The 22,405-nt window shown below is 40.5% G+C and overlaps 1 protein-coding gene across 1 annotated transcript in view; it reads right to left on the reverse strand.

The window, feature by feature from the left end:
- Positions 1-22,186, reverse strand: part of LOC102203672 (protein tyrosine phosphatase receptor type G) — a 109,475-nt gene extending 87,289 nt beyond the window's left edge. The window contains exon 1 of the mRNA XM_005724486.2: positions 21,401-22,186. Within this exon, the coding sequence (XP_005724543.1) occupies positions 21,401-21,485 (85 nt within the window). The 5' untranslated portion in view covers positions 21,486-22,186. The remainder of the gene's footprint in view (positions 1-21,400) is intronic.
- Between the last annotated feature and the right edge of the window lie 219 nt (positions 22,187-22,405).

Raw genomic sequence — 22,405 nt, forward strand, 5'->3', positions numbered from 1 at the left:
TGCAACACAAATGTGACAGGATTTCCCGGCTCTTACTGTATTAAAAGACGCAACACTGCATCAGGATGTCGTAACAATAGCTATTTAATATCACACTTGTTAGTGTTCTCATGAGGTTAAAGGAAACTTTGAAACAATAGCAGAACTCCCCGGAGTCCTGAAGCCGAACCACATTTAGACAGTGAGTTGTAGTTGGCTTGATCAGCATCGCCGCTCATCGAATGAACACACACACACACGATACACACACACACACACACACACACACACACCCCTCCAGCCACTTAAGACAACCGGAGCTCTTACTAATAGTTGCATCATTACCGAGGATTAATTAAACTAAGCACAACTTCAAGCCAAAGCTTTTCTTGCACTTAAAGCCAGTGCATTACTGTCTCCAAAATTGGTTTCCACTAAGGCGTGAGCTACATACACACCATTTTCCAAATCAAATTCATTGCTTGGAGGGAGGTCACAGAGGCTACATAAGGAAAGGCATAAACAGCTTCTTTGTCTTTGTCAGATGTAGCGATTTACCACGGGGAGTCACGGGTTAATAACAAGTGTGAAACAGAGAGGCAGGGAGTCTGTGAGACTTGGAGCATATTTGAAGGCAGGTTGTGAAACAGGAGGGCTGCACCGTCTTTGATCAGAGAGCATAGGAGACAGCACCATGTCAACAGTTTACACACATCCATGTCAGCCGTCCCCTGTGGGCAAAGGATTAAAGCCACAGCATCTCTGATAGAGCAGAGCAGACAACACAGTCGGTGCTGGGCCTGAAGGAGACTGAGGAGAACCGTGCTGCAATTAAACAACATACTTAAATGCGGAAAGCACATGTGGAACACAGGTAGTCAAATAAGATATTTTATACCATATATTTTTGGCCTGCATCGCCCCACCGTGTGGAATCTCACAAAATAAAGGCTTCCAAACAACTACATAACAACAGTACACTGTGTAGCCTACAGAAACAATTTTTCCCCCCTTTTTCATCGCCCCGAGGGCAGTTAAATCATCTGCACCACCATTAAGCCCTACTATTTGTTCCATAATATCACACTCAACAACAAGCCAAGAACCCCTGAGAGCTCTTGAAAAACAGGAGCCTAACAACAACCACAGGAGCATTTAACTTGCATTAGTCATTGGGGACAGAGATAAAAATTCAATCTCATCACCAGCATTAGTATCAGGTATGTGAAGGATAGTCGGGCTAGCACATCTATGTCACCAAGAGGATTATTTGAGGATGGATTAAGCTATCAAATACATCCTGAGTTGCAATGTCTGTGTAATTTGGATAAACCGTGACAGAGCGCTGGTGTGTTTAATGAGGTAAATTCTATCATCTATGACTGAAATGCACAGCGAAACTATCTCAGTTTATTACTGTAAATTGCTTAATGCAGTCAATTAATAAACTGACAAATTCTCTGCACAGATAGTTTTTGTCCTTTGCCTGTTATCGAGGCAATTACACATCGTATGGAGAACCAAAAGTGCCAAAATACAATAATAATCTTTTTTTTTTTAAATCATTAATTTTCTCATATTAATTAAAATATCAGTGCATTAAAAACATGTTGAATTGTTTCACTATTTAATAAATTATTTCATGGTTCCTGTACAACATGAAATAATTTCAACTGTCCCTGCAGCTCGTCAGCAGACCCAGAAGACCGCATAGCAAGTAAAGACAGACCATTCCCAGATAACGGTCTGATACAGTGGGTATCCCAGTGGTATAGACAAGTTTGAAATACTACTGTTTGTGTCATCAAATACACTTGGGATCTTTTTTTAAGGTCAGAATCTAGTGGCTTAATCTTTAAATATCTAAGCCTTTATTCAAAAGTGCTGCGTTTTCAAAGGTATCAGGTCTCATCAGCTCGCCTCTCAGCTGACCAGGTGGTCAGACCTCATGATACCCACCAAGAAAAGCCTCCCCCTGGCACACTGTTTTCACAACCCAAACACTCACTCAGCTCTCAGTGGAGGGTGAACACGGGATATAATTCACTTCACCGGGGAATTATGCTTTCTGTGTCCGTGAGTCCGCTAGGGGCCATTCAGGTGCTGGTGTCATAAATTACATCATTAGACAGTTAGTGCGAGGGTCCGTGTGCCGGCCTGTTTTATGTGATCGCGCAGACTAATCTGCGGATAATTGACTTTACAGTGCAGCAATTATGCGCGATCCTCAGGCGGCACTGTTGCTGCAGATGTCGGACTATAATCGGAATGACTACTCGGCCTTCAGGTCTACAGCCACAACAGAGTATAATCTAGGCTTTCAGATGACATCTAACAGGTGATGTATGGATTATTGCAGTGTTTTATTTATTCCACAATAATTACATTTGGCCGAGTTAATCATAATGTTTCTCCAGAGTGCTCTCAGTACATTATTTCACTAAGTTCAGATGTGTTATATTTGTTTATAACAGTTTACTTTCAATTAAAAAGTGAGAGTAAACATATTTTAAATACAAGGAGGAAAGAGTATTTTTCACCAGGAGCACAAACATCCGGACTAGGATGTTAACGCTGCATGTGGATATTCTGATGACAAGCCTGCTCCATAAATAATTATATTATCTCTTTTTATTATTTATTCAACTGTATTCTAAACACCAGCTGTCTGTTAAAGGTTTTTCTACTAGAGGTAAAATGAATAAATTGTTCTTTGTTTTTTTCTTCAATGAGCATTGAGTTATGTAAAAAAAAAAAAAAAAAGTTTTTAATGAATCTGCTGTTGATTAATCGGAAACACTGAATTTAACATACCATTGTACTCCAGTCCAGTGTTTGACCTTTCAAAATAATTTCATATTACCCGGCCATTTATAGTTGAGCATTTTGCTAAAAGCTTTACAAAAACGTATATACATTTTAAAAGAACACAGGTAATTAGATCTCTTATGTGCCATTTTCACTGTAAAAATTAGTCAATAGTAAAAGAGGCAGTAAACTATGCAGTGAAGCCAAGCTGATGTTATAAAAGGATGCTGCTGTGTTACTGTGAGCCGTCCTCAAATCTGGACCCCTGACAGTGGTTGTCAAGTAGAAACTAGAAAGTATGCAAATACAAACTCTGTACTTGATATTGAGAAACTTAAATTAACTAAAAGGCATAGTGTCCACTTGATTCCCCGGCAAAGTCCCCTAACTTTGATAGCTGACCCATGAAATAGATTCATGAAGCAATGCAGCACAGCAGGCATAACATATATTTTTAAATATTGGAAATTCTTAATTTATGTAATTATTATTAGTATTACTTAAAAAAAATGTTTTTGTTAAAAATAAAATATCAATATTTTAATTGGTCAATGGTTCATTAAGCAATTTTATTTAATTAACAGCATATTTAATTATGAAATTATTTAATTTTGAGACTCTTAGCTATCCATAACAGAAAACCCTGCCAGATGATATTTAAAAACAAAATCCACACAAACCCAAGTCATGCAGTTTCATTTAGTGCTCAAAAAAAAAAAAAAAAAAAAAAAAGGAGGATAATGCTTCATAATCTAAAAATGGATTTCCAGAAATAGACAACCAGGCCCGTTTTTCATGATGTGTTTTGGTTTCATCTAACGTAAAAATAAAGATCAAATGTACTTGTACTAGTACATGGAGAGCCTTCGGGTAGTCTATCATTTGTTTCGAACCTCAGTGGCAGCGTTTGGCTTTAAAATATAAACCTGTCAATATTCTATATTTTAGCCATTAAAGGCAAAACCCATAAAAAAAACACCAAACCCTCTAAAGCACGTTAGCATTTCAGGCTTTTCCTGCTGAGAACAAACCAATTACACAAAACACCTCAAGTTTTTCAGCAAACTTGAGTCATTAACAGGAGGAAACAGCATATTAGTCCAGAGCTATTTTCAGTCACAGATTTTGTTCGCTAATATTTACTCCAGCAGGACAGTGTATGCGGGTCTGACGTAAAATAAACTGCCCGTGTTCGTGGTAATAATGAGAATAAGTCACGAAACAACAACAGTGTGGCTTATTGATGTATTTTTAATTAGTTTTGACAAAACTATGCTGCAATATGCAACATCATGCTTTGAAAGCTGAGACTATATTTGCTAGTAGGATCAATTTAACACTGGCCTCTCAATGGGATTTCTTGAACATAAGAGAAACAAATGATCAGTCTTCAAGGGCTGCAGCGATTTAAGCACTCTCTTACCAACAACTTAACCTTAAAGGGACAGTTCATAACAAAAATTTAATTTACTTAATTTTCCCTGTAGCCTACGGTGCCATATATCCTGCTAAATCCTTTTACATCGAACAGTTTGGGAGCAGGTTATCAGGTGATGGGAAGAAAACAGCACTAGCTCGGTAGATTGTTTGAGTAACCAGGTCATTATTTCTGGAAAGCGATTGCTGCTGAGTTTTTACTGCTCCGAGCATCACGAGGCATTTAGTTCCTTTATATTCAAGAGAAATAATCTCTGCAGCTGATCTCTCCGAAGCTGGGGAACTTGCATTGTCACAATCTAAATGGATAACTAGCATCACAGGCTAGGGGGGAAAGATATGCATTTTATTATGGGGAGAATTGTTGCTTTAAAAACTGAGAAAGGCTTGTTCCAATCCCTGTAGCATCCCCGATGTTACCCTACCCTAATATGCCTGTTTATTTCAACTTAATTATCAAAGGAAAAACAACTTGGCTCACTTGCACCATTTCATTAACATAGTGTGTGTCTGCCTCACCATTTCACCAGGAGCTTTTTAAAGAAGGAAAGAAAAAGAAAAAGAGAGAGCGATAAGAAAAACACCTTTTGGCAACAATAACATCCCAGAAAAGTGCGCACTTTGAGCAAGGTATTTTGCATCACCGTCATAGCCCCTAATGGATGCGCCGATGTGTTTGAATGAAGTGGATACTGTCCAACGAGTGCGTCAGCACTGATCCATTTTTCATATTCTCCTCCACATTTGTCCTGCTTTAGATTCACACAGCGACATACAGACATTTTGACAGTAGTTGTTGTGGGAGAGGGAAGCTTCACTTCACCCGCCCCCATTTTCTCAGCCATCCCCCTAATTAGAGGGAGAGAGAATGCATATAATTAAATGTACTAATTAGACAAACTACAGCCTAAACAACTTTTACATTATTCTGCCTGAATTCAGACTCACGAGAAGCGAGCTGCGTTTTTACAGGCATCATGAGTGTCTAAAGGCTAGACTCGCGCATGCAAAATCTCTATCTATATAAAAGGGAAATGTGTATTCTGAAGGAGACAGCTGCTGTCAAATGGAAGGACATCTGCTTCACTTTCTGTTTAACGGATATCTTTTCGCCAAACACACGTACATTTCAAATGGCTCTTTTTTTATTTGATATGCCAAGTACCTCAGTCTATCCGCAGCGCACGGTGCATAGTTCCACATCAAGCCACAGTGGTAAAAACAAGGTCGGCAATCTGACTGTGAAGCAGAGAAAAATAAGTGGAGTTTGATCTTGTGAGATCATGTGTTTCTCATTCCTCGGGAAGCGGTCACAACGAGACCTCGGGAACACGAGAACTGCCAAGATCAGCCAAAGATATGGCGCACGGGGAGCCAGGCCTTAGGGCTAAGACATCAAACTCAGAAATAATAAAACAACAAATATAATCCCAATGCAGATATTTAGAGCTACACAGCTAAAAGCAAATGAGCAGCTTCAGCAACAAGGACACCGACATCCTTGGGCAAGAGAAATGTAGTTGTAGTACAGTAAAATTAAGCCCATTAGTCTGGTGCTAAAATTGTTCCGCGACTGAAATTTCCAAAATTTCCCTTGACACCTCTTTTTTTTTTTAATGCATATTAACATATCTGTTAACATGTCCAGATCCATCTAGCTTCGTGTTCATCATGTTAATTGACAGGAAGTGCAGCCGCACATTCAGTACATGGCTGTTTTGTCAATGCCACACAGAGTGCTGAAAGCCTAAAACGCGGCTCCACGCCGAGTTGGAGAGACGGGCAGAGATGGCGAAGAGACAAAAACTCGCAGCTCGCACGAGTATGCGAATGCTATCAAAACACACACGACGGTGAGCATTGTGTGCATTATGGACCGCCTCCCAAACAGAAAACATTTTTTGTTTGTGTTTCATTAGGAAACCTGTACAACAAAGCAAGCTGAATAGGAGGAAGGGCAAAGGAGGCCTACTCGACTTTCTCATTATGCCACACTTGCTCTGCAGTCTTGTCTGTAAACTTCTCGGGCGAAAACTGGGTAAGGCCATCTCATTATAATCAAATCCAAACGTGTCACCCAGCCTCCCCGCTCGCAGTTTATGCGCATGCATTCCTAGCAGTTTTTCGCCAATTAGAAAGATATACTGTGAACATCTGTGTCACTTGCGTTTTAATATTATATAAGTTAGAGGTGATGAGGCCTGAGCAGTGCAGTGTGTCATGTGTTAAACCTTTTACCACAAGAAATAAGTGAGAAACGCAGTACATCAAATGTCAGACTTTGATAACGCATGTGGGCGAAAAGGTCTAGATGAAAGTCTCCAGTGTATTTAGGCTTCCTTGAAAATGGAAAAAAAGGGGGAAAAAAGAACAAAGTACACATCCTGACATTTATTCTCTACTCATTAGATGCCGGTAAAGAATAGAACTGTTCTATTGTCTGACCAAAGCCGGCTCTTGCGAATTAAAATTGGACGGCTTCCTGTGGGGGATTCGGTGTTTAACATTGCCACTTACAACCAGGCTGAATCTACAAGGCAAATCTATAGGGCAACGCTAGTACAGTGAATTAAGTGCATTAAGAAGCCAGAGTGTTCACTGATTGAGTGCATCAGGGCTTCTGATGAAAACCATTAACAAGATTAAAACAAATTCAGGCCTGCGACCTTTACTAGACCAGCTATAGCTTGTTCCTTTCACGGACTACAATAAAGCATCCTCAAATGTGCCTCCACACACAGTGGCAGGACTGGACATAACAGCTCTGACAGTGTCAAGAAAATTTACTGTGTAAAGTGAGTTTTCAATTTTCAATATGTGGCAATTGGATCACTTAAGTGCCAAGAGCTTATGAGGTCATTCCTCAGGACACAGTGTGCAGCCCTGCATGAATTGTCTAGTTATTGATTCTGAAATAAATTCAGCTGCCTCTGGTGGATGCATTACACTCCTCGCACATTACTGGTGTTCCTGAATGGTGATGCTTGATTACTGGTAATATAAATGGGTCCATCTAGGAGCATGACACCGACACCACCAGGCCAGATATTTGATCGCAGTGACTGTAGGACAACCTAGCATGAAAATGTATGTTGGCATAGCTTCACAAGGATGATTTAAAGACAAGCATCTACAAAACAATTGTCAATTTGAAAAATATTGCCCGAAATTCATTAAATAGTTTGGAACCAAATCAAATACCTGTAGAAATGTGCCTAGCACCGATGAAAAATACCCAACCTTCGAGTTGCTAGCCAAATGACTCAATGTTAACCATAAATAATAGCAACTGCATAGGGCCTTGCATCACTTCCAAACAGACTTTGTATGCCTGCCTGGGGCCATACAAGCAGTCAGACCTCCTCCTTCCCCCTTTAAATGCTTTTTGATGTTGGGCTCTAATCAATACTTGAAGGCTGAATTTAGAAACGATAAATAAAACCATGAAGTGCAATGCACTTGATACATCTCCAACGCTCTCTCCAGTAGCCTCGCTAGTATGCAGTGTCGACTATTTGCAGTTCATTAGGTTTTTACCCCACCCTGCATGCGGTGTACAACAACCATCGTGCACTTCCTCAAATATTCAGTGTATCAGTCTGCTGCTGCGCTACAATGTATTCTTTATATAGTAAAATAATCCTAATGAAAAACTTTGGTTTGCTACAGCAGGAAGTGTGCATTAGCCCATTCACTGACGAGTCCATGCAGCCATTGAACAGCATTTCCAATTACAAGTTTTCTTACTTAAACTTCCTGCATGATAGGGTCAGACTTGTCCCGTAGATTTCGTGATGCATGCTTTGGTCACATTCATCTAATGTCACTTTGTAATGCGCTAATTTCCAAGAAATAACATGCTTTAGAAAATTTAATTTTTCCCTCACATTGAGACGTCCTCAGTTCTCTGTTCCCATTGTTACCATTTAACTGCAAAACTGCAGTGCTTGTTTCCAGTAATTACAAACTGATTGATTTTGGCTTTGAAATTAAATTTTTTAAATTTCTAAGATAATTTCAGAAAAATCAAAATAAAAAGATACCCTTAGAACTACCTGTAGTTTTATTGGGAATGGCAATAAAGCTAATGAATTCTAAAGTGGCCCCTTACTGGCTCAGCATCCAAAGCAGTTTATTTTTTTATCCGCGATCTTAAATCTTAAATTTAAAGCATAACGGGTCCAAACAATATAGAAATGCTGATTAACTTGGGAGGTATTACACAGGAATCCGAGTGGCATGCTGCAATAGGGTGGCCGCTAATTAGCCAAAAGGGATTACAAGACTGTTAAAGCACCAGTCATCTATGCCAACATATCAATCATGACAAATGAGGACATCTGCTCATAACAGCTCCTCGACATTCACTCTTTTTTTTTGGCCTTGTTTTCATATACACCAGCTTGGTGATTTTGGTGCCTAATCATTGGCACTTTTCTGTTCATTCAATGTTAGTCTATCAAAAGACCGCCATAGACTTTTTACAGCAGACTCACTAAAACCAACATGGCACGGATGTAATCTACATGTAGAAAAAGCTATTTAAGGCTGATAAACAAGAGATTCAGAGCACAAAAGAGCAGGCAAAAACAAACAGCATTCAATTGAGAGGTACTTGGCTGTGACTCAAGGTAATGATTCTAATCAAACAGCATTAGAGCCAGCTCGCACAGGCATTTAGTTGCAGTTCTTATGACCGAATGATATGGTCCAGAAAGTGGCTGCATGTGCCAAATTCCAAGTTAACATAATCTAAAGATGTCAAGATATATTTCATCAGCATCCCTTACGCACGAATGACAACCATCCCAGTATATTTATAAAGCTGGAAACTGGGCAGTGTTTGCCATCATCTCTAAATATTGTCATAATAATTTCCATCTATTGACAAATTTATGAAGCAACTAATTGCTGCTCCACCACCACTACACTGCTACACTTCAAATATGGTGGTGGAGTTCAGCAAAATGGTGAGCCTTGCAAGTAGTAAGCTGAATACCCCCTAAGTGCCATCATCCTTATTGGAAAAAGTACTTTAGTCAGTCTATTCAGAGAATATTCACATGCTTAAATACATGATTAACCTTTTATCTCAAAGCGGCAACTTCCACTTTAACAAGAAGACACTCAGTAATGTTACTGGTACCATAAGGCCTATTCAAAGCATTTAATTCTAAACATTACAGCAACACAGATGATTGTCTTGAGATCTGAGAGGCTGAAGCAGCAGAGTGGTTGCTAGCTCCCACCTGCTTGACGCTGGCTGTTAAGCGTGGGGACAGATGATCTCTGCAATCCCTGAGTGATTAGTGGTTACCTTGGGATGGATCTGCTCTGCTTCAGTAAACACGCGTGTTGTTAGGCTTAGATTAGCTGTGACAATAACACGGAGCAGCTATCACACTTTCAGTTTATGCCGGTGTTTGACAGATAAGCGGACACACGAGAATTTGTGCGACAGCGCAGCTCAAACTATCCAGGGATCAAACAGAAGGACTTTTTTTTTTTCCTCCTTTTTTGGTTTTGATAAATGTTCGATAAATTCAGCTGTTTACTGTGTTGTCATAAAATTTCACTGTCTGGTGAATATGAGAGTTGTCTTTGTTGAGAAAGCATAAAACAATATCTTTCTGAAATATGGAAATGTCAAACGTAAAGGCCACGGTATTCAAATCCCTAGTTAATTAGGGTCCTACTACCAGGAGTGTTTGTGTTGAAGTACAGAAACATTTGCATTCCCCAAAGGGAAGCGTGTCAACAGGATCGATAGCGTAGACTCTAAACTCCTGGTCTGACTTAAAAAAGCCTCCAACTCAGCAGATCTTCTCCCCAGGAATCCCCTGAAATTAACCAACACCAAATTTTCCCCACTAGCAGCCTATGGTACTTATTTACAATATCCATTTTGTGAATGAGTGAAACATCCAAAAGCAGGCCATGAATAATGATATATTATGTACCTAAAAGTGGCTTAGGACCACCACAGTAGAAGATGGTTAAAAACCCAATTACCCTGAACCTTTTACCTGTTGGTTTCTGGCTGAAAAGAACATCGATCTCATTCTCAACCCAAAGGAAAGAGCCTTGGGACTCATCTGTTAAGGTGTTAACTTAAGGAGTTTAATCATCATTACAACAATGGCGATTGTCTGCCCAAAAAGATTTGGGTCAGATGAAAGCACAAGGGGCGCCGAGCCAGCTCAAACTCCTTAAACAAATAGGTTTCCGGGAGTCAACATTGTAAAAACGGGGCAAAATAAACAATACCAAAATTTTACGTCATAAATCAAGAATGCCCACAATTACGTGTAACAGTTTGTGTTGCCTCTAATGGCATCGTTTTCATTAAGTCATTTACTTATGGCTTTGATTTTTGTAGTCGTGGTGCTCCATAAAAGCAATCATGAAAATGAAGGCATAAATACAATCAGACTAACGTGGCACCATGTCAAGCTTATGTTAATGTTCATTTGCTCTTCCATTCAAATAAAACACTTTCCCATCTCGTTGAAGGTCAAAGGCTGAATGATGCGTACAATTTCATACACAAGTCCTGCCGTGACCTAAATTTGAACTAGCAAAAAAAGAAGAAAAATGTCGCGGTGGCTTTCTATAGTTGCTCACGATAACAAGAATATAATTTATGTAAAGGTTAAAATGTAATTCATCACACACACACACACACCTTGACTCTCATTCAACAAGCTTATTTTGCATTCTGCCAAGCACTCTGAGCTTGATAAAACATGCACCGCCTAATCCTATATCTTCAGTGATTGTCGCCATAATTCATGACAGGGAAAATGAGCCTCGTGGAGGAGATAGCCTACTTTTGAATTTGTTTTTTCCTCGCCTCGGAAAAAGACAATCTTGAATGTAACCCACATTTTAAAAAAAATAATAATAAAAAAAAAAAGAGCAGAGAAACACACCAAGTGTGCACAAAGGAAATACATATGGTCTGTTGACACACAACACTAAGCAGCACAAAAAAAAAAAAAAAAAAAGCCCCATTGTTTCCATTCTCCACAGGGCAACACTGACAGACAGTTCAGCTGTAAGTAAAGCCGACACGGTATCACGTCGAGGCAAGATTTTTTTTTTTTCTAAAGGGGAAAGAGGACACGGCGACGGAAGGACACAGGACATTTATTGATATAGCCAAGTCCTCCAGTGCAGCAGTAGATGTCCTTCGGTGAGAGTGCGTTATTGCCTGGACATTAATCACTATTGTCATGAAGCACAGGAAATAAGTACACGAGTTTCCCCGGCAGCATTTTCCCCCCTTTCTTTTAAACCCGCCTGGTCCATTCTAGTGCGCGTGTGTGTATGCGTGCATATGTCTATGCGCGTGCATCGTCGGGTGTTGCTAGGACAAATGAAATGATTTGGAGTGAAGTGGCCGTGAGTCATTCTAAATGATTAAAATGCTACTGTGACCAGCTCCGAGTATCTTGGCTGAAAGAGTGAGGGAAGTCAACCATACACGCACCAAGTAATGAAGTGATGACTGATTGCCTTGATTAACATAAGTTACACAAATAAACAGTTTAATCACCATTAATATCAAATTACAGTAATTATCTTATAAAATAAACACGCTTCCCAGAACGTTGAGCTCATATTGAAATTCTCCACTTCAATATTAATTCCTGCAATTTCAGGCAGGGCAATCTCACCCTCAATGCCAATGGAAGCCAGTGAGCTCAAATACACAAGGCCTTTCCACTGTGTTTTTACACCAGATCAGCCTCTGCCAGACAGAAAATGTTGGGGGGGGGGGATGCCTATATTTATAAGAAACAATTAAATTCATACTTAATGACGCTTCTCTTTTCTTATTAATTTTCCTCCGGTTTTTGTGGGAGGAGAAGGAACGCTGCAGTCACACTTCCAATTAAAGGAGTGGAAGTAATAAATAGAAGTAAAACAGTCACAAATTGTCTCCAGCCACATCAATTTTAAATGAGCTGCAAATGTGTCTTCAATACGCCTGTAAAACAAAAGGAAATCCCAAAGCAACTGACAACAATATTGGAAATGCAGTTGCTAAGAACAGAGTGCTCGATGATGCTCCATTTCTGAAACTTACATTAAGCACTACAGAGACATAAAAGAGCCGTGGCACAACTGCAAATCGATGAAGCTGTATCGAGTGGACAAGAGTTGGCCTTGGCACTCAGATCTACAGTCAGACACTTTATTAGGTACACCTTTCTAGAAACGGGTTGCACGCCCTTTTGCCTTCAGAACTGCCTCAATTCTTCATGGCACAGATTCAACGATGTGCTTGGAAACATTCCTCGGAGATTTTGGCCCACATTCATGTGATAGCATCACAGAGTTGCTGCACATTTGTCGGCTGCACATTCACGATGCAAATCTCCTGCTTCACCACATCCCAAAGGTGCTCTATTGGATTCGGATCTGGTGACTGTGGAGGCCATTAGAATACAGTGAACTCATTGTCATGTTCAAGAAACTAGTCTGAAACAATACCGGCTTTGTTACACGGCGTGCTAGAAGCAGCCATCACAAGATGGGCATAAAAGGATGGACATTGTCACCAATACAACTTAGGTAGGGCTGTGCTATTTAAATGATGCTCAGCTGGTATTAAAGTGGCCAAAGTGTGCCAGAAAAACATCCCTCACAGCACCAGAAGCTTGAACCGTTGATACAAATCCATAACGGTTCAGGCTTTTATGCTGTTTAGATTAAATTCTGACTCTACACATTTTAAATGTTGCAGCACTAACTGAGACCTGTCAGACCCATTCCTCTATTCTTCACTGTTGTAACACATCCTTCCTGCCCTTAGCTGACCGGGACAGCACCCAGTGCGGTCTTCTGCTGGTGTAGCCCAACTACATCAAGATTCGATTTGCTGTGCATTCAGAGATGCTCTGCAGTGTGGCAATTCTCCTCTGAGTTTTAGCTAACTAACATCAAACAATGGTATACCAAGTCGTGACTAAAGGATTTCTTTTTCAAAAAACAGCAAATGTATATGGCACTTGTTAAACAGAGCAATGAAGACGGTGAACTAAAAACAGTGTTATTTAAAGGGTTAGCGAATTTGGTCCAGTTGAATTAATGATCTGCTACCTGGTGGCTATCATATTTATATTAGCCTGAGAAAAACACAGGATGAGGATTAATACAGTCTCAACGAAAGTACACGTGGATTCCTGATTGACAGAGACAATTAACATGATATGGCAAGAAGAATAAAATGAAAAATTCAGACAAGAAAACTAAGACGACCCCATTCACAACACAAGGTTAGTCATTAATACGATGCTGCATGGTTTGGATTGCTTGCTATATAAAAGTTCTGATCCTAAGCTTAATGTCATCTTAGTTTGGCGAGAGTGATTCTTTCCTAAAGATTAAAAGGAAAACGTGTGGCATTGGGACACTGAGAGAACACAGGCTGTGGTGTACACCCTGTGTTTTTAAAAAATTTAGCTTAAAGACATGCTGCGCATGAAGAGTGCTAATAAAAAGCTGTAGAGGCTGAGAATGACAACTGAGTAGTTTTGGAGGGCTCGTGTCTACTCAAAACACAAGAGACAAAGCACTGCAGCACACTTAAAAAAAAAAAAATCCAACATTAAAAAGCCTCCTCCAACTCAGAAGCAGCTTGGACCCAGAAACGAGGTCAATAAGTCATCACTTAATGATCAGATTCCACAGATTGACAGCTGGTAGTTAATCAACAATAACGTCCCTAAAAAAGGCAGGGAAGAGAAACACCCCAGCTACCAGGAACGCAGATAATGCGGGCTTTGAAACCCACATTATCTTTTTATTAAACAAACCAGTTTACTTAATAAACCATAAGTAAGGAAACACATTCAATATGTTTGATTAAACAATGTGTAGGGGGGGGAGCTCTAAATGTAAACATGTCTTTTGTTTGCTCGTTCTTTGAGAAGAAGCAAAGCTTTTCTGCTTCAGAATGCACACAGTGTGTTAGTGCTGGTACTTTTCCACAGGAGAAAGCCCACTTTAACATAAAAATGTTGGTAATCTGTGAGCACTGATAGTTTAGACAGCCAGTATTTGCAAACCTTCTACAATCTCAGAGTGATTGCAGTCAGTCCAAGTGAGATGGCAACTGTTTGTAGAAATATCGTCTCCTTTCAGGCGACCTGGTCGACCAGCTTGCAATCAAAAGTGGTTGTGAGTGTGCAACATCAACAAACTCTGGACAACCATTATAGTCCTCACAATTTTCAAGTGGTCAGAGAACGGGAAATATTTTTAACTTAATACAATCACCATCCAACCATTTATTATTTTTTACTTTTTTTTTGTAGATGCAACAAGGATGCTGTCCTCCTAGTTTTACTCATAGGACTGAGTCATTAGCTTCCTCTGAATAGCTTTGTCAAGATTAGCGTGTCCAGTGTTGGATGGGGTTTTTTTTGGATTGAGCCAATTTAACATAAACCTAGTTACATGTGTGCATCAGGACAGGGTCACCCCAGCTTAAAATGCACAAGCACCAGGTGGTGATTAAACACTTCAGCATGACTGCTCAGCATATAGTTATGGTAATGAGCCTGGAGTACCTTACAAAAAAAAAAACATGGTTGAAATAGTTTTCATGCCAGTCCTTGGTGTGGGCTTTTTTTTTGTTTGTTTGTTTGTTTTTTTTTGGTACAAGGACAAAACCTCTTTGGTGGGTGCTCGTATGTTTTTGTTGTTGCTGTTTTCCTATGCAGGAAAAACCCTGGATAATCTTAGGCCTGTTTGGTGCTTCTCTGGCACTGACAGCTACAGCGCTTGTCACTGTGGTTATTCTTCACTAGCTCAGTTGGCCTCTCCCTACCAGCCCTCTCCCTGCCTACACTTTCATAACCAGTGTGAGCACACTGACACAATGACACACGAAACAGTGCATTTAGCTGTTACTGTGTTCAAAAGATGAAGCGGTCAATAGCCATTTAAGTTTAAAAGGAAAAAGAAAAAAAGTGTACAATAAGAAGTAGAACGAGAGAGAGAGAGAGGAGGATGTAGAAATCGAAAGCGAGGCCTGACTTATAAAATTTGGGGGTTTATAAAACTGACCGGGTGCAGGGGCTGGCAGCAAGACACCCCTGAGCCACGGAAGAAGAAAATAATCACAAGTGGTAGCAAAGTAGTTGCGAAGCAGTGTGCAAGTGGAATGCCACGTGTCTATACATACTGCCTGTCCATTGCAGGCAACTCTAAATTTTTAACAATGAGCTGACACACTCTCGTGAGGTGAAACGGGAAGCAAGAAGTACATCCTCTCACACTGAGCTGAAACACACCATGGACTCCACACTGCCATTTTGCTCTTGTCTTCACTTTCTTCTCTTATAAATCTGAGGAGTTTCAGTTTCAAAGGGAGGGATTCAAATGCAGGCTCACGGGACCAGCTGCCAAAACATGGAACCAAAAACCTCAGGCTACAACTGCACCTTTACATAAAATCTCACTTTTAAATGGCTCAAAACACCGAGCCCCACCCAATCCCTCTCAATGGTTACTAAAGTACACGCTTCGTTTTATATGCATCTAAATGTAACAATTTATATAATAGAAAATGACCAATTTTGCCCGCCAGTGCTCGTGGCACTGAAACCTAGCCCAGAGATTAAAGTGCTTCGCAAATATCAAGTCCTGAGTCACTGTCAGTCTTTACATCAGTGAAAAATTAGACCAATTAGGACAGCACATAAGGCTGACTAACCACACTGCACCAAATGAAATCACGCGCAGGGGCGACTCACTGAAAGTTGGCAGCACCAGTGCTAGGACGGGGAAAGTTCATCTTGCGCCCTGATTGGATTTTCAGCATTTCTTGGAATTATTTTCACATATGAGAATATGATGGAGTGCCTTTCAATTTCATTTCACAATGACTATTCCAGGCGCACAGAAAACTTATGTCTGGTATTTTCAGTACATGACCAAACGCTTCTAAAATAGAAAACAGAACAGAACCGAAATAGAACAGGCACAAGATCTGTGTGTGCAATATTAGCACTAAAACTGAAAAGTATATATAATATATTCATGCATAAGAAATGTTCATCTTAAAACTGACACGATTCCTCAAATGTTTGTGAAAGTCAGTCTCATTTGTCCTCACATCCCTTTAAAGTAACAGCTTCTTTTAAAAAAAAAATGTAAATGTCCTTTAAATGTCCTGCATTTAACATAATTGTCCTATTATTCCAACTGTGCTGCCGCATAAACAAAACTGACTCTCTTAATAGCAAGTACAAATTCTACATGAAACTGTGGAATAATAAAAAGGTAGCTCATTTCACAGGTAAATGAGGAACATTTTTCACAGATGATCAGTTAGAGGTTACACGCTGGGGTGCTTTCTGCACACCACAATGGTTGCCGGTTGCTAAGTTGGCTCCCTCGTAGTTCAAACAATCACGGTTCAAATACTTTTACCAACAATACTGCGTTCTTGTTTTAAGGTCCCCCCCAAACTCTAATTAGAATGACAGATAAGCTAGTCATTAAATTTAAAAGCAATAAGCAAAGGATGAGCATCACTAGCAAAGGGATAAACAGCGAGTTATCTGCACGTTGCACACAAGTGAAAAGTGATTACAGTTGCAATGTTTCCCCATCGGAGCATTTAGTGGGTGGCACAGGCAGCTGGTGGAGAGACAACAGATAACACTGCGCTGAGCCCATCAAAGATTGAGAATGAGCATATGTTACTGATGCTATTTAAAAACCACGAGAGTCCGTTTTGAGACGCGGTGTCAGTACTGTACATATTGAACCAGCTAGCCAGAAAAAAAATATTAAAAATACAGAGGACCTTGATGATAATGATGCTGTTGCCAGCTTCAGTGATGTCCAGACAGCTGGCATCCTGCTGGCCCAGCGGTATATCAGGACCTCATTAATTAGATTAATAATTTGTTTGCTCGGTACTATTCTATTTGCAGCAGGCAACAATGATGTTATTTGAAAAGGGTCATTTTTACAATTCAATACCTTTGAAAACATCCATTAAGCCGCACATGGTTATTTTTTAAATCTTTTAAAAGGTCCTTTCTCCTCTCCCCCCCTGTGTAACCAATTATTCCACAGCTGCATCGCAAGGCTGTATTACACACATATTTAAGTGAATTTCTATAATTACCAGTGAGCAATTCCTATGATGGATGCAGAGGTGCAAGTCCAACCACACACCATACAGTTTCTTTTTTTAAAAACACAATAGTAAATAATCTTCTTATAAGTCTTTATATACACCGTTTTACTGAAGAGAATTACATTTTGGGTGGAGGTGGAATCATGGTGCTTGCATTAGTGAGAAAAGACATGCATAACTGCCTCTGTATCCAAAGAAAAAACCCCCGCATAGGTTATCATGAAAATAAATCGGCCCTGACAGCCATTTGTTTAAATCTTGTATCCTTTTTTTTTTAAGCAAATAGTTTCTCTTAACCTTTTAAAATTCATACTTTCACGTTAACTTCGGCAGTAACGTCTTTGTAAACCAGCCTAAGAATAGCAGAAGAACACAGATGAGAGAAACTGGAGGACTTATCCTCCCCCAACTTCAGGTGGTTTCTCAGTAAGCCGGTGCGGTCTTAATGCCGTCTTTTGAAACAACAGTGTTGTCACGACACAGAAACTGATATTCAAAGCCATTTGTAAAACCACGGGGCTGACGATGGCAAAGGACTTTTGAATTTCAATGAATGATATATACATAAAGATGTAGAGGCCGGTGAGTAAGGGAGAGGAGGTGGGACCGTGTGGACACTATGGTGTATGTGTCAACTCCCTGTTGGAGGGAGAAGAGAGGAAGAAAGTGCAGCTGGTACCGGTGTATGGCTATTGCCAAAACACAAGAAACCGTTTTAACTATTTAGAAATGATGTATCCTGATGGCATTCCATATTCAAGACACTGAAAATTGGGGCCTTTTTAGCCTACTACTTAATAAAACAGCTAACTGAGCACATGAGGATATGGAAGTGTGGAACTGAAGGATCTTGGGGCAAGAGAGAGAGGGGGGGGGCAGCGAGGAACCATTCTCAAGTGTTACATCACTGCTACTTTTCTATAGAGGGTGATTGGTGCCACAGGAGCGGATCCATTAAACAGTATCAGACACTAATATGCTTGTACAGCGAAGCCATTTCCATGCACGCACAGCAGCTTTGACCTTTGACATCGCCAAGGGAGCCGAATGCAAATGTCCAAATCATTAAATGGTTTTTACCCTGCCAGTTTAAAGAATTTCCATAAATCGTTGGTTGTCATGTGTCCTGCCTCAAGTATGCTCTATCCTTGACAAAAATCAAACTGTGCATTTTCCACTACTGGGAATAAATCTGATGTAGAGAACGTCCTTTTGAGTGTTACATATATTTAAAAGTTCACACCTGTCCCTGATTTTTCCACATTTTCTGGAGGACATATGTGGAAACAGCTTAAGTATTACAGCACAGATGATGGTGGAATCTATAAAAATGTGTCTGTTTATGGGTTTTTAAATCTCTGAATAGCTGTTTACGAACCACATCTGTAAAGACAGAACAGGGATGTCACCAGAACCGATACTTACAACATCTTTCAATAATTCTGAAAAGGCAACGCTACTCATTGGTTTTGTTTTGGGGTTGTTGTTTTTTTTTACGTAACGTAGGTACCAAGGCTGCAATTCTTCTGGAACTGATGGGGGCAGAATCCACCTACAACTGTTGTAACCCATTGTTTCATACTGAAGAAGAAGAAGGAGACACCCCCAGCCCAACAAGCACACCAAAAACCACCTGTGAAAGATGGCAACTAGTGTGCTCTACCTCTAGCTAGTTTGCTGAGAAGAAAGGCAGTATCCGTGTTTGTGTAGCAATCCTGAAATGTTCGAGGCTGATGGCATTGCCGTTGTGAAATCTGCCACATTTCATAAGACTGAACTGTTTGCAATGGCTAACATTAAAGAAATGCTTAAGCTAATGTAACTATTGTTGTAACTCATTGTGATGCTACTAGGCTACCCAGCAACGATCCTTAAATTTCAGTCTGTATCCCATCAAATAAAATATAATGTAAATATTTTTAAAATAAACAGTCTTTGACCACCATCTTATTGATTTGAAATGATTTTAAAATAAAGGAGTTAATGTTTAATGACAAGGGATATTCATTTTGTTTGTCTCTTTTTCTTGTCCATGGTATCAAATTGGGCGATGAGAATCATATAACTCCACTAGCACTAAAAACTACATTTCGGATATATGACACCTAGTACTGTGTCTTTAAATACCTTTAAGTATGGGAATAAAAGGGTAACAATGCTCACAATATCATACAGTAGAAAAATTATCCAATTATCCTCATGATGAAAGCTGAGTAACTGAAGAAAAAAAAACATTTGAAAGGGGAAAAAAGGGGAATGGTGTTCATTTATGTGGTTAGTCATTCAATACTATTGTGTTAACCTTATTAACATGCCAATTAGCCGATTCGTTTGCCCCGCTAGCTGCCACTATCTGGTGAATTTCGTTCACTTTACATTTATCCACTTGTTAATGCACTAACAACAGAAGTGATGAAGAAGAGACGCTCATAAATCAAATTGCCAGGAAACTGAAATGTTGGTGTCAGCTTACAGATGCATTCGTTGTCCAATACCTACTTCTAGTCCAATCCGTTCATTTATGAGCAGCTGTCTTGGCATATGTTGGCTTACAGGTGCCAAACAATTGCAATGCACCACTCCCAGAGATACAGCTGTTGTTAAGAAACATATTTTCATGTTGCAGTTTGACCACTGAAAAATCAGATTTTAGTTAACCCCCTACCCATCACAATTTAATGGAGCGTAATAAAAAATGAAAACATAAGACGTGTTTAAAACTTACATCAGCTGTTTTAACTGTAAAATCCACGTCACTCTTGGCCTGGTATACAATACAGATATCATCCTTACCCTATCAATAAATCTGAGGGGTCATGAAGCACAAAGGAAAAAAAACCTTCAATATCTTAAAGTGTGTCATTCCACTGATTGTTTTGATCCATCTTAAAGGGGATATAAATCAAAACCTAATCACAATCCCTTTGACATTTGACCTCAAACCCAGCATTAGCCTTCACTCCGGCCTCCTCTGTGATTCCTGAATCTAAATGAAGTCCAACCTCCCCCCAACCACAAAGAGCACTTCGAGTGGGAAAACAACATTTAAAAAAGGGACACAGGCTTCACCACAAGACCCAGTGTTGCACCACACTCAGCAACCTATGACATTTTGTCATTTTTCCCACATTTAATAAAACATACTGAACGGGTGGCTGAAACAGCTGTGGCAACGGATACAACCCCTTAAACGCTTAAAAACGTCAATATTTAGTCATCCCTGTCTCTTTTCCTTTTGTTTTTGCACAGGACAAGCAGCCTACAGTCCAGACCTGCATTCGTACTCCAGTGGCATTAATCGCCTCTCATACATGCACATCCATCCACGAACCAACAGCGCTAACTATCGTCCTCATCCTCGCCTCTACCTACGCACATGACAGCGAGGAAAAGCACATAATATACCGCCACATAAACTAAAAGCACAACTACTGTGCGTCTGTAAAATAACTTATTAACCCCGCGATAAAACTGCAGGGCACCCGGATAAATCAATCTTCGTAACCCAACGTTAGAAGGGGGGGAAAAAAAACACCAACGTGGAAACACCGGGCATAAAGTATAGCCACAGGAGTGCCTCCAGGAATGTTATTGTGCATTTCCATACATTCATATACCCCGAATCGCTCTGTGCGACTAGCCAGCTAACGAGGGAAAAGGGTCAAACGGCAGCTCGGAGACTAAAACCGGCTCTGCTTGAGTGTTCAGTGTGGCGTTAACGCAGGGATACTTTGCGCCATAGTCTCGCTGCTTAATCAATAACATGCACACAAATCACGCAGGCTAAACATCTCGGCGGCTGGACGTTGAACTCGGCTCGGCCCTGAAACCGTTAAGCTAAACGTTACCCTTCATCTCCACAAGCAAAACCTTTATCCGTTTACCCTTGAAAATATAAGGGGAGGGGGTAAAAAAGAAAAGGGGGAGCTAAACTAACACTGTAGCGCGAGGCACCGGAGGAGTTGGGCTGAATAAAAATGATAGCTAACGCGTGTGTTTGCGAGTACTTACCAGGCTGACAGTCTTTGTGTTTGGGCAAGGTTAAAAACATTAAGGATAAAATCCACCAGTAACTCGGTTCCCGTATTCTCCGCATGTTAGTCTACTCATCGAGAGCAGCAAGAAGGCAACGGGTGACAAAGTTTGTCTTTTTCTTCTTCTTTAAAAAAAAAGAGAACAACCAGAGAAAGCGAGAGAGAGACAGAAATCACTCACACGCACACCACCTAAGCTAAAACGAAGTTGGCACAGTGGCCACGAAGGCAGAGCATCAAAGTAATGGTTGGCGGTCAGGACACAGTCACTGCTTTTTCTTCCTCCCCCCCTTTTTTCCTTTTTTAAAAAGACAAAAATTTTCGCCTCCGGTCTGAGCACAGGCTGCTCTTAGCTTCGAGGAATAAAACGTTACGCACGCTATGGCTGTGCAAAAACAGTTCAAAATCTGTTGTTGGACTCCTCCGTGTGTGCAGCTGCGGGCTTCCAGATAGCGACATTCCCGAAGTGTAGCGAGGTCAATCGGCGATCAATCGCGGTATTTAACTACAGGAGGAAGAAGCAAGGGGGGAGAGAAAAAAAGTGATCGAATAATATTGACTACATGCGGTCATTATTAAGTGATTATCCGCGGCGTCAGCGAGACGAAGCCCGAAGCAGAAAAGTGGTGCTGGAAATGTCCCATTCTTCCATCCAGGAAGTAGACTAGCGGTCAGGCGTGCACGGATATGTGGCTACTGGTCTGGTCCCATCCTACCGGACAGGCTGCGTGTGTGCAAAAGAGAGCGAGAGAGGGAGAGGGAGTCTGCACGGGGCGGGAGCTGCGAAGGGAGAGGAGAAGACGCGGGGGGGAGGCGGTTCTTGGATTTGCTGAATGCAAAATGACTTCTAACGGACCCAGAAGCTGGTTTCTGTCTAGGGTGGCTGTGATAAGAAAGACTTCAGAAATCGAGAGCTTATGTCCACCATCCACGCGACACTCCACTGCCTCTTATTAAAAAAAAACAAACGTGTTTCATCAAA

This window comes from Pundamilia nyererei, unplaced genomic scaffold, assembly GCF_000239375.1.
Source record: "Pundamilia nyererei isolate P.nyererei 1_Seehausen unplaced genomic scaffold, PunNye1.0 scaffold00012, whole genome shotgun sequence".
Taxonomy (NCBI): Eukaryota; Metazoa; Chordata; class Actinopteri; order Cichliformes; family Cichlidae; genus Pundamilia; species Pundamilia nyererei.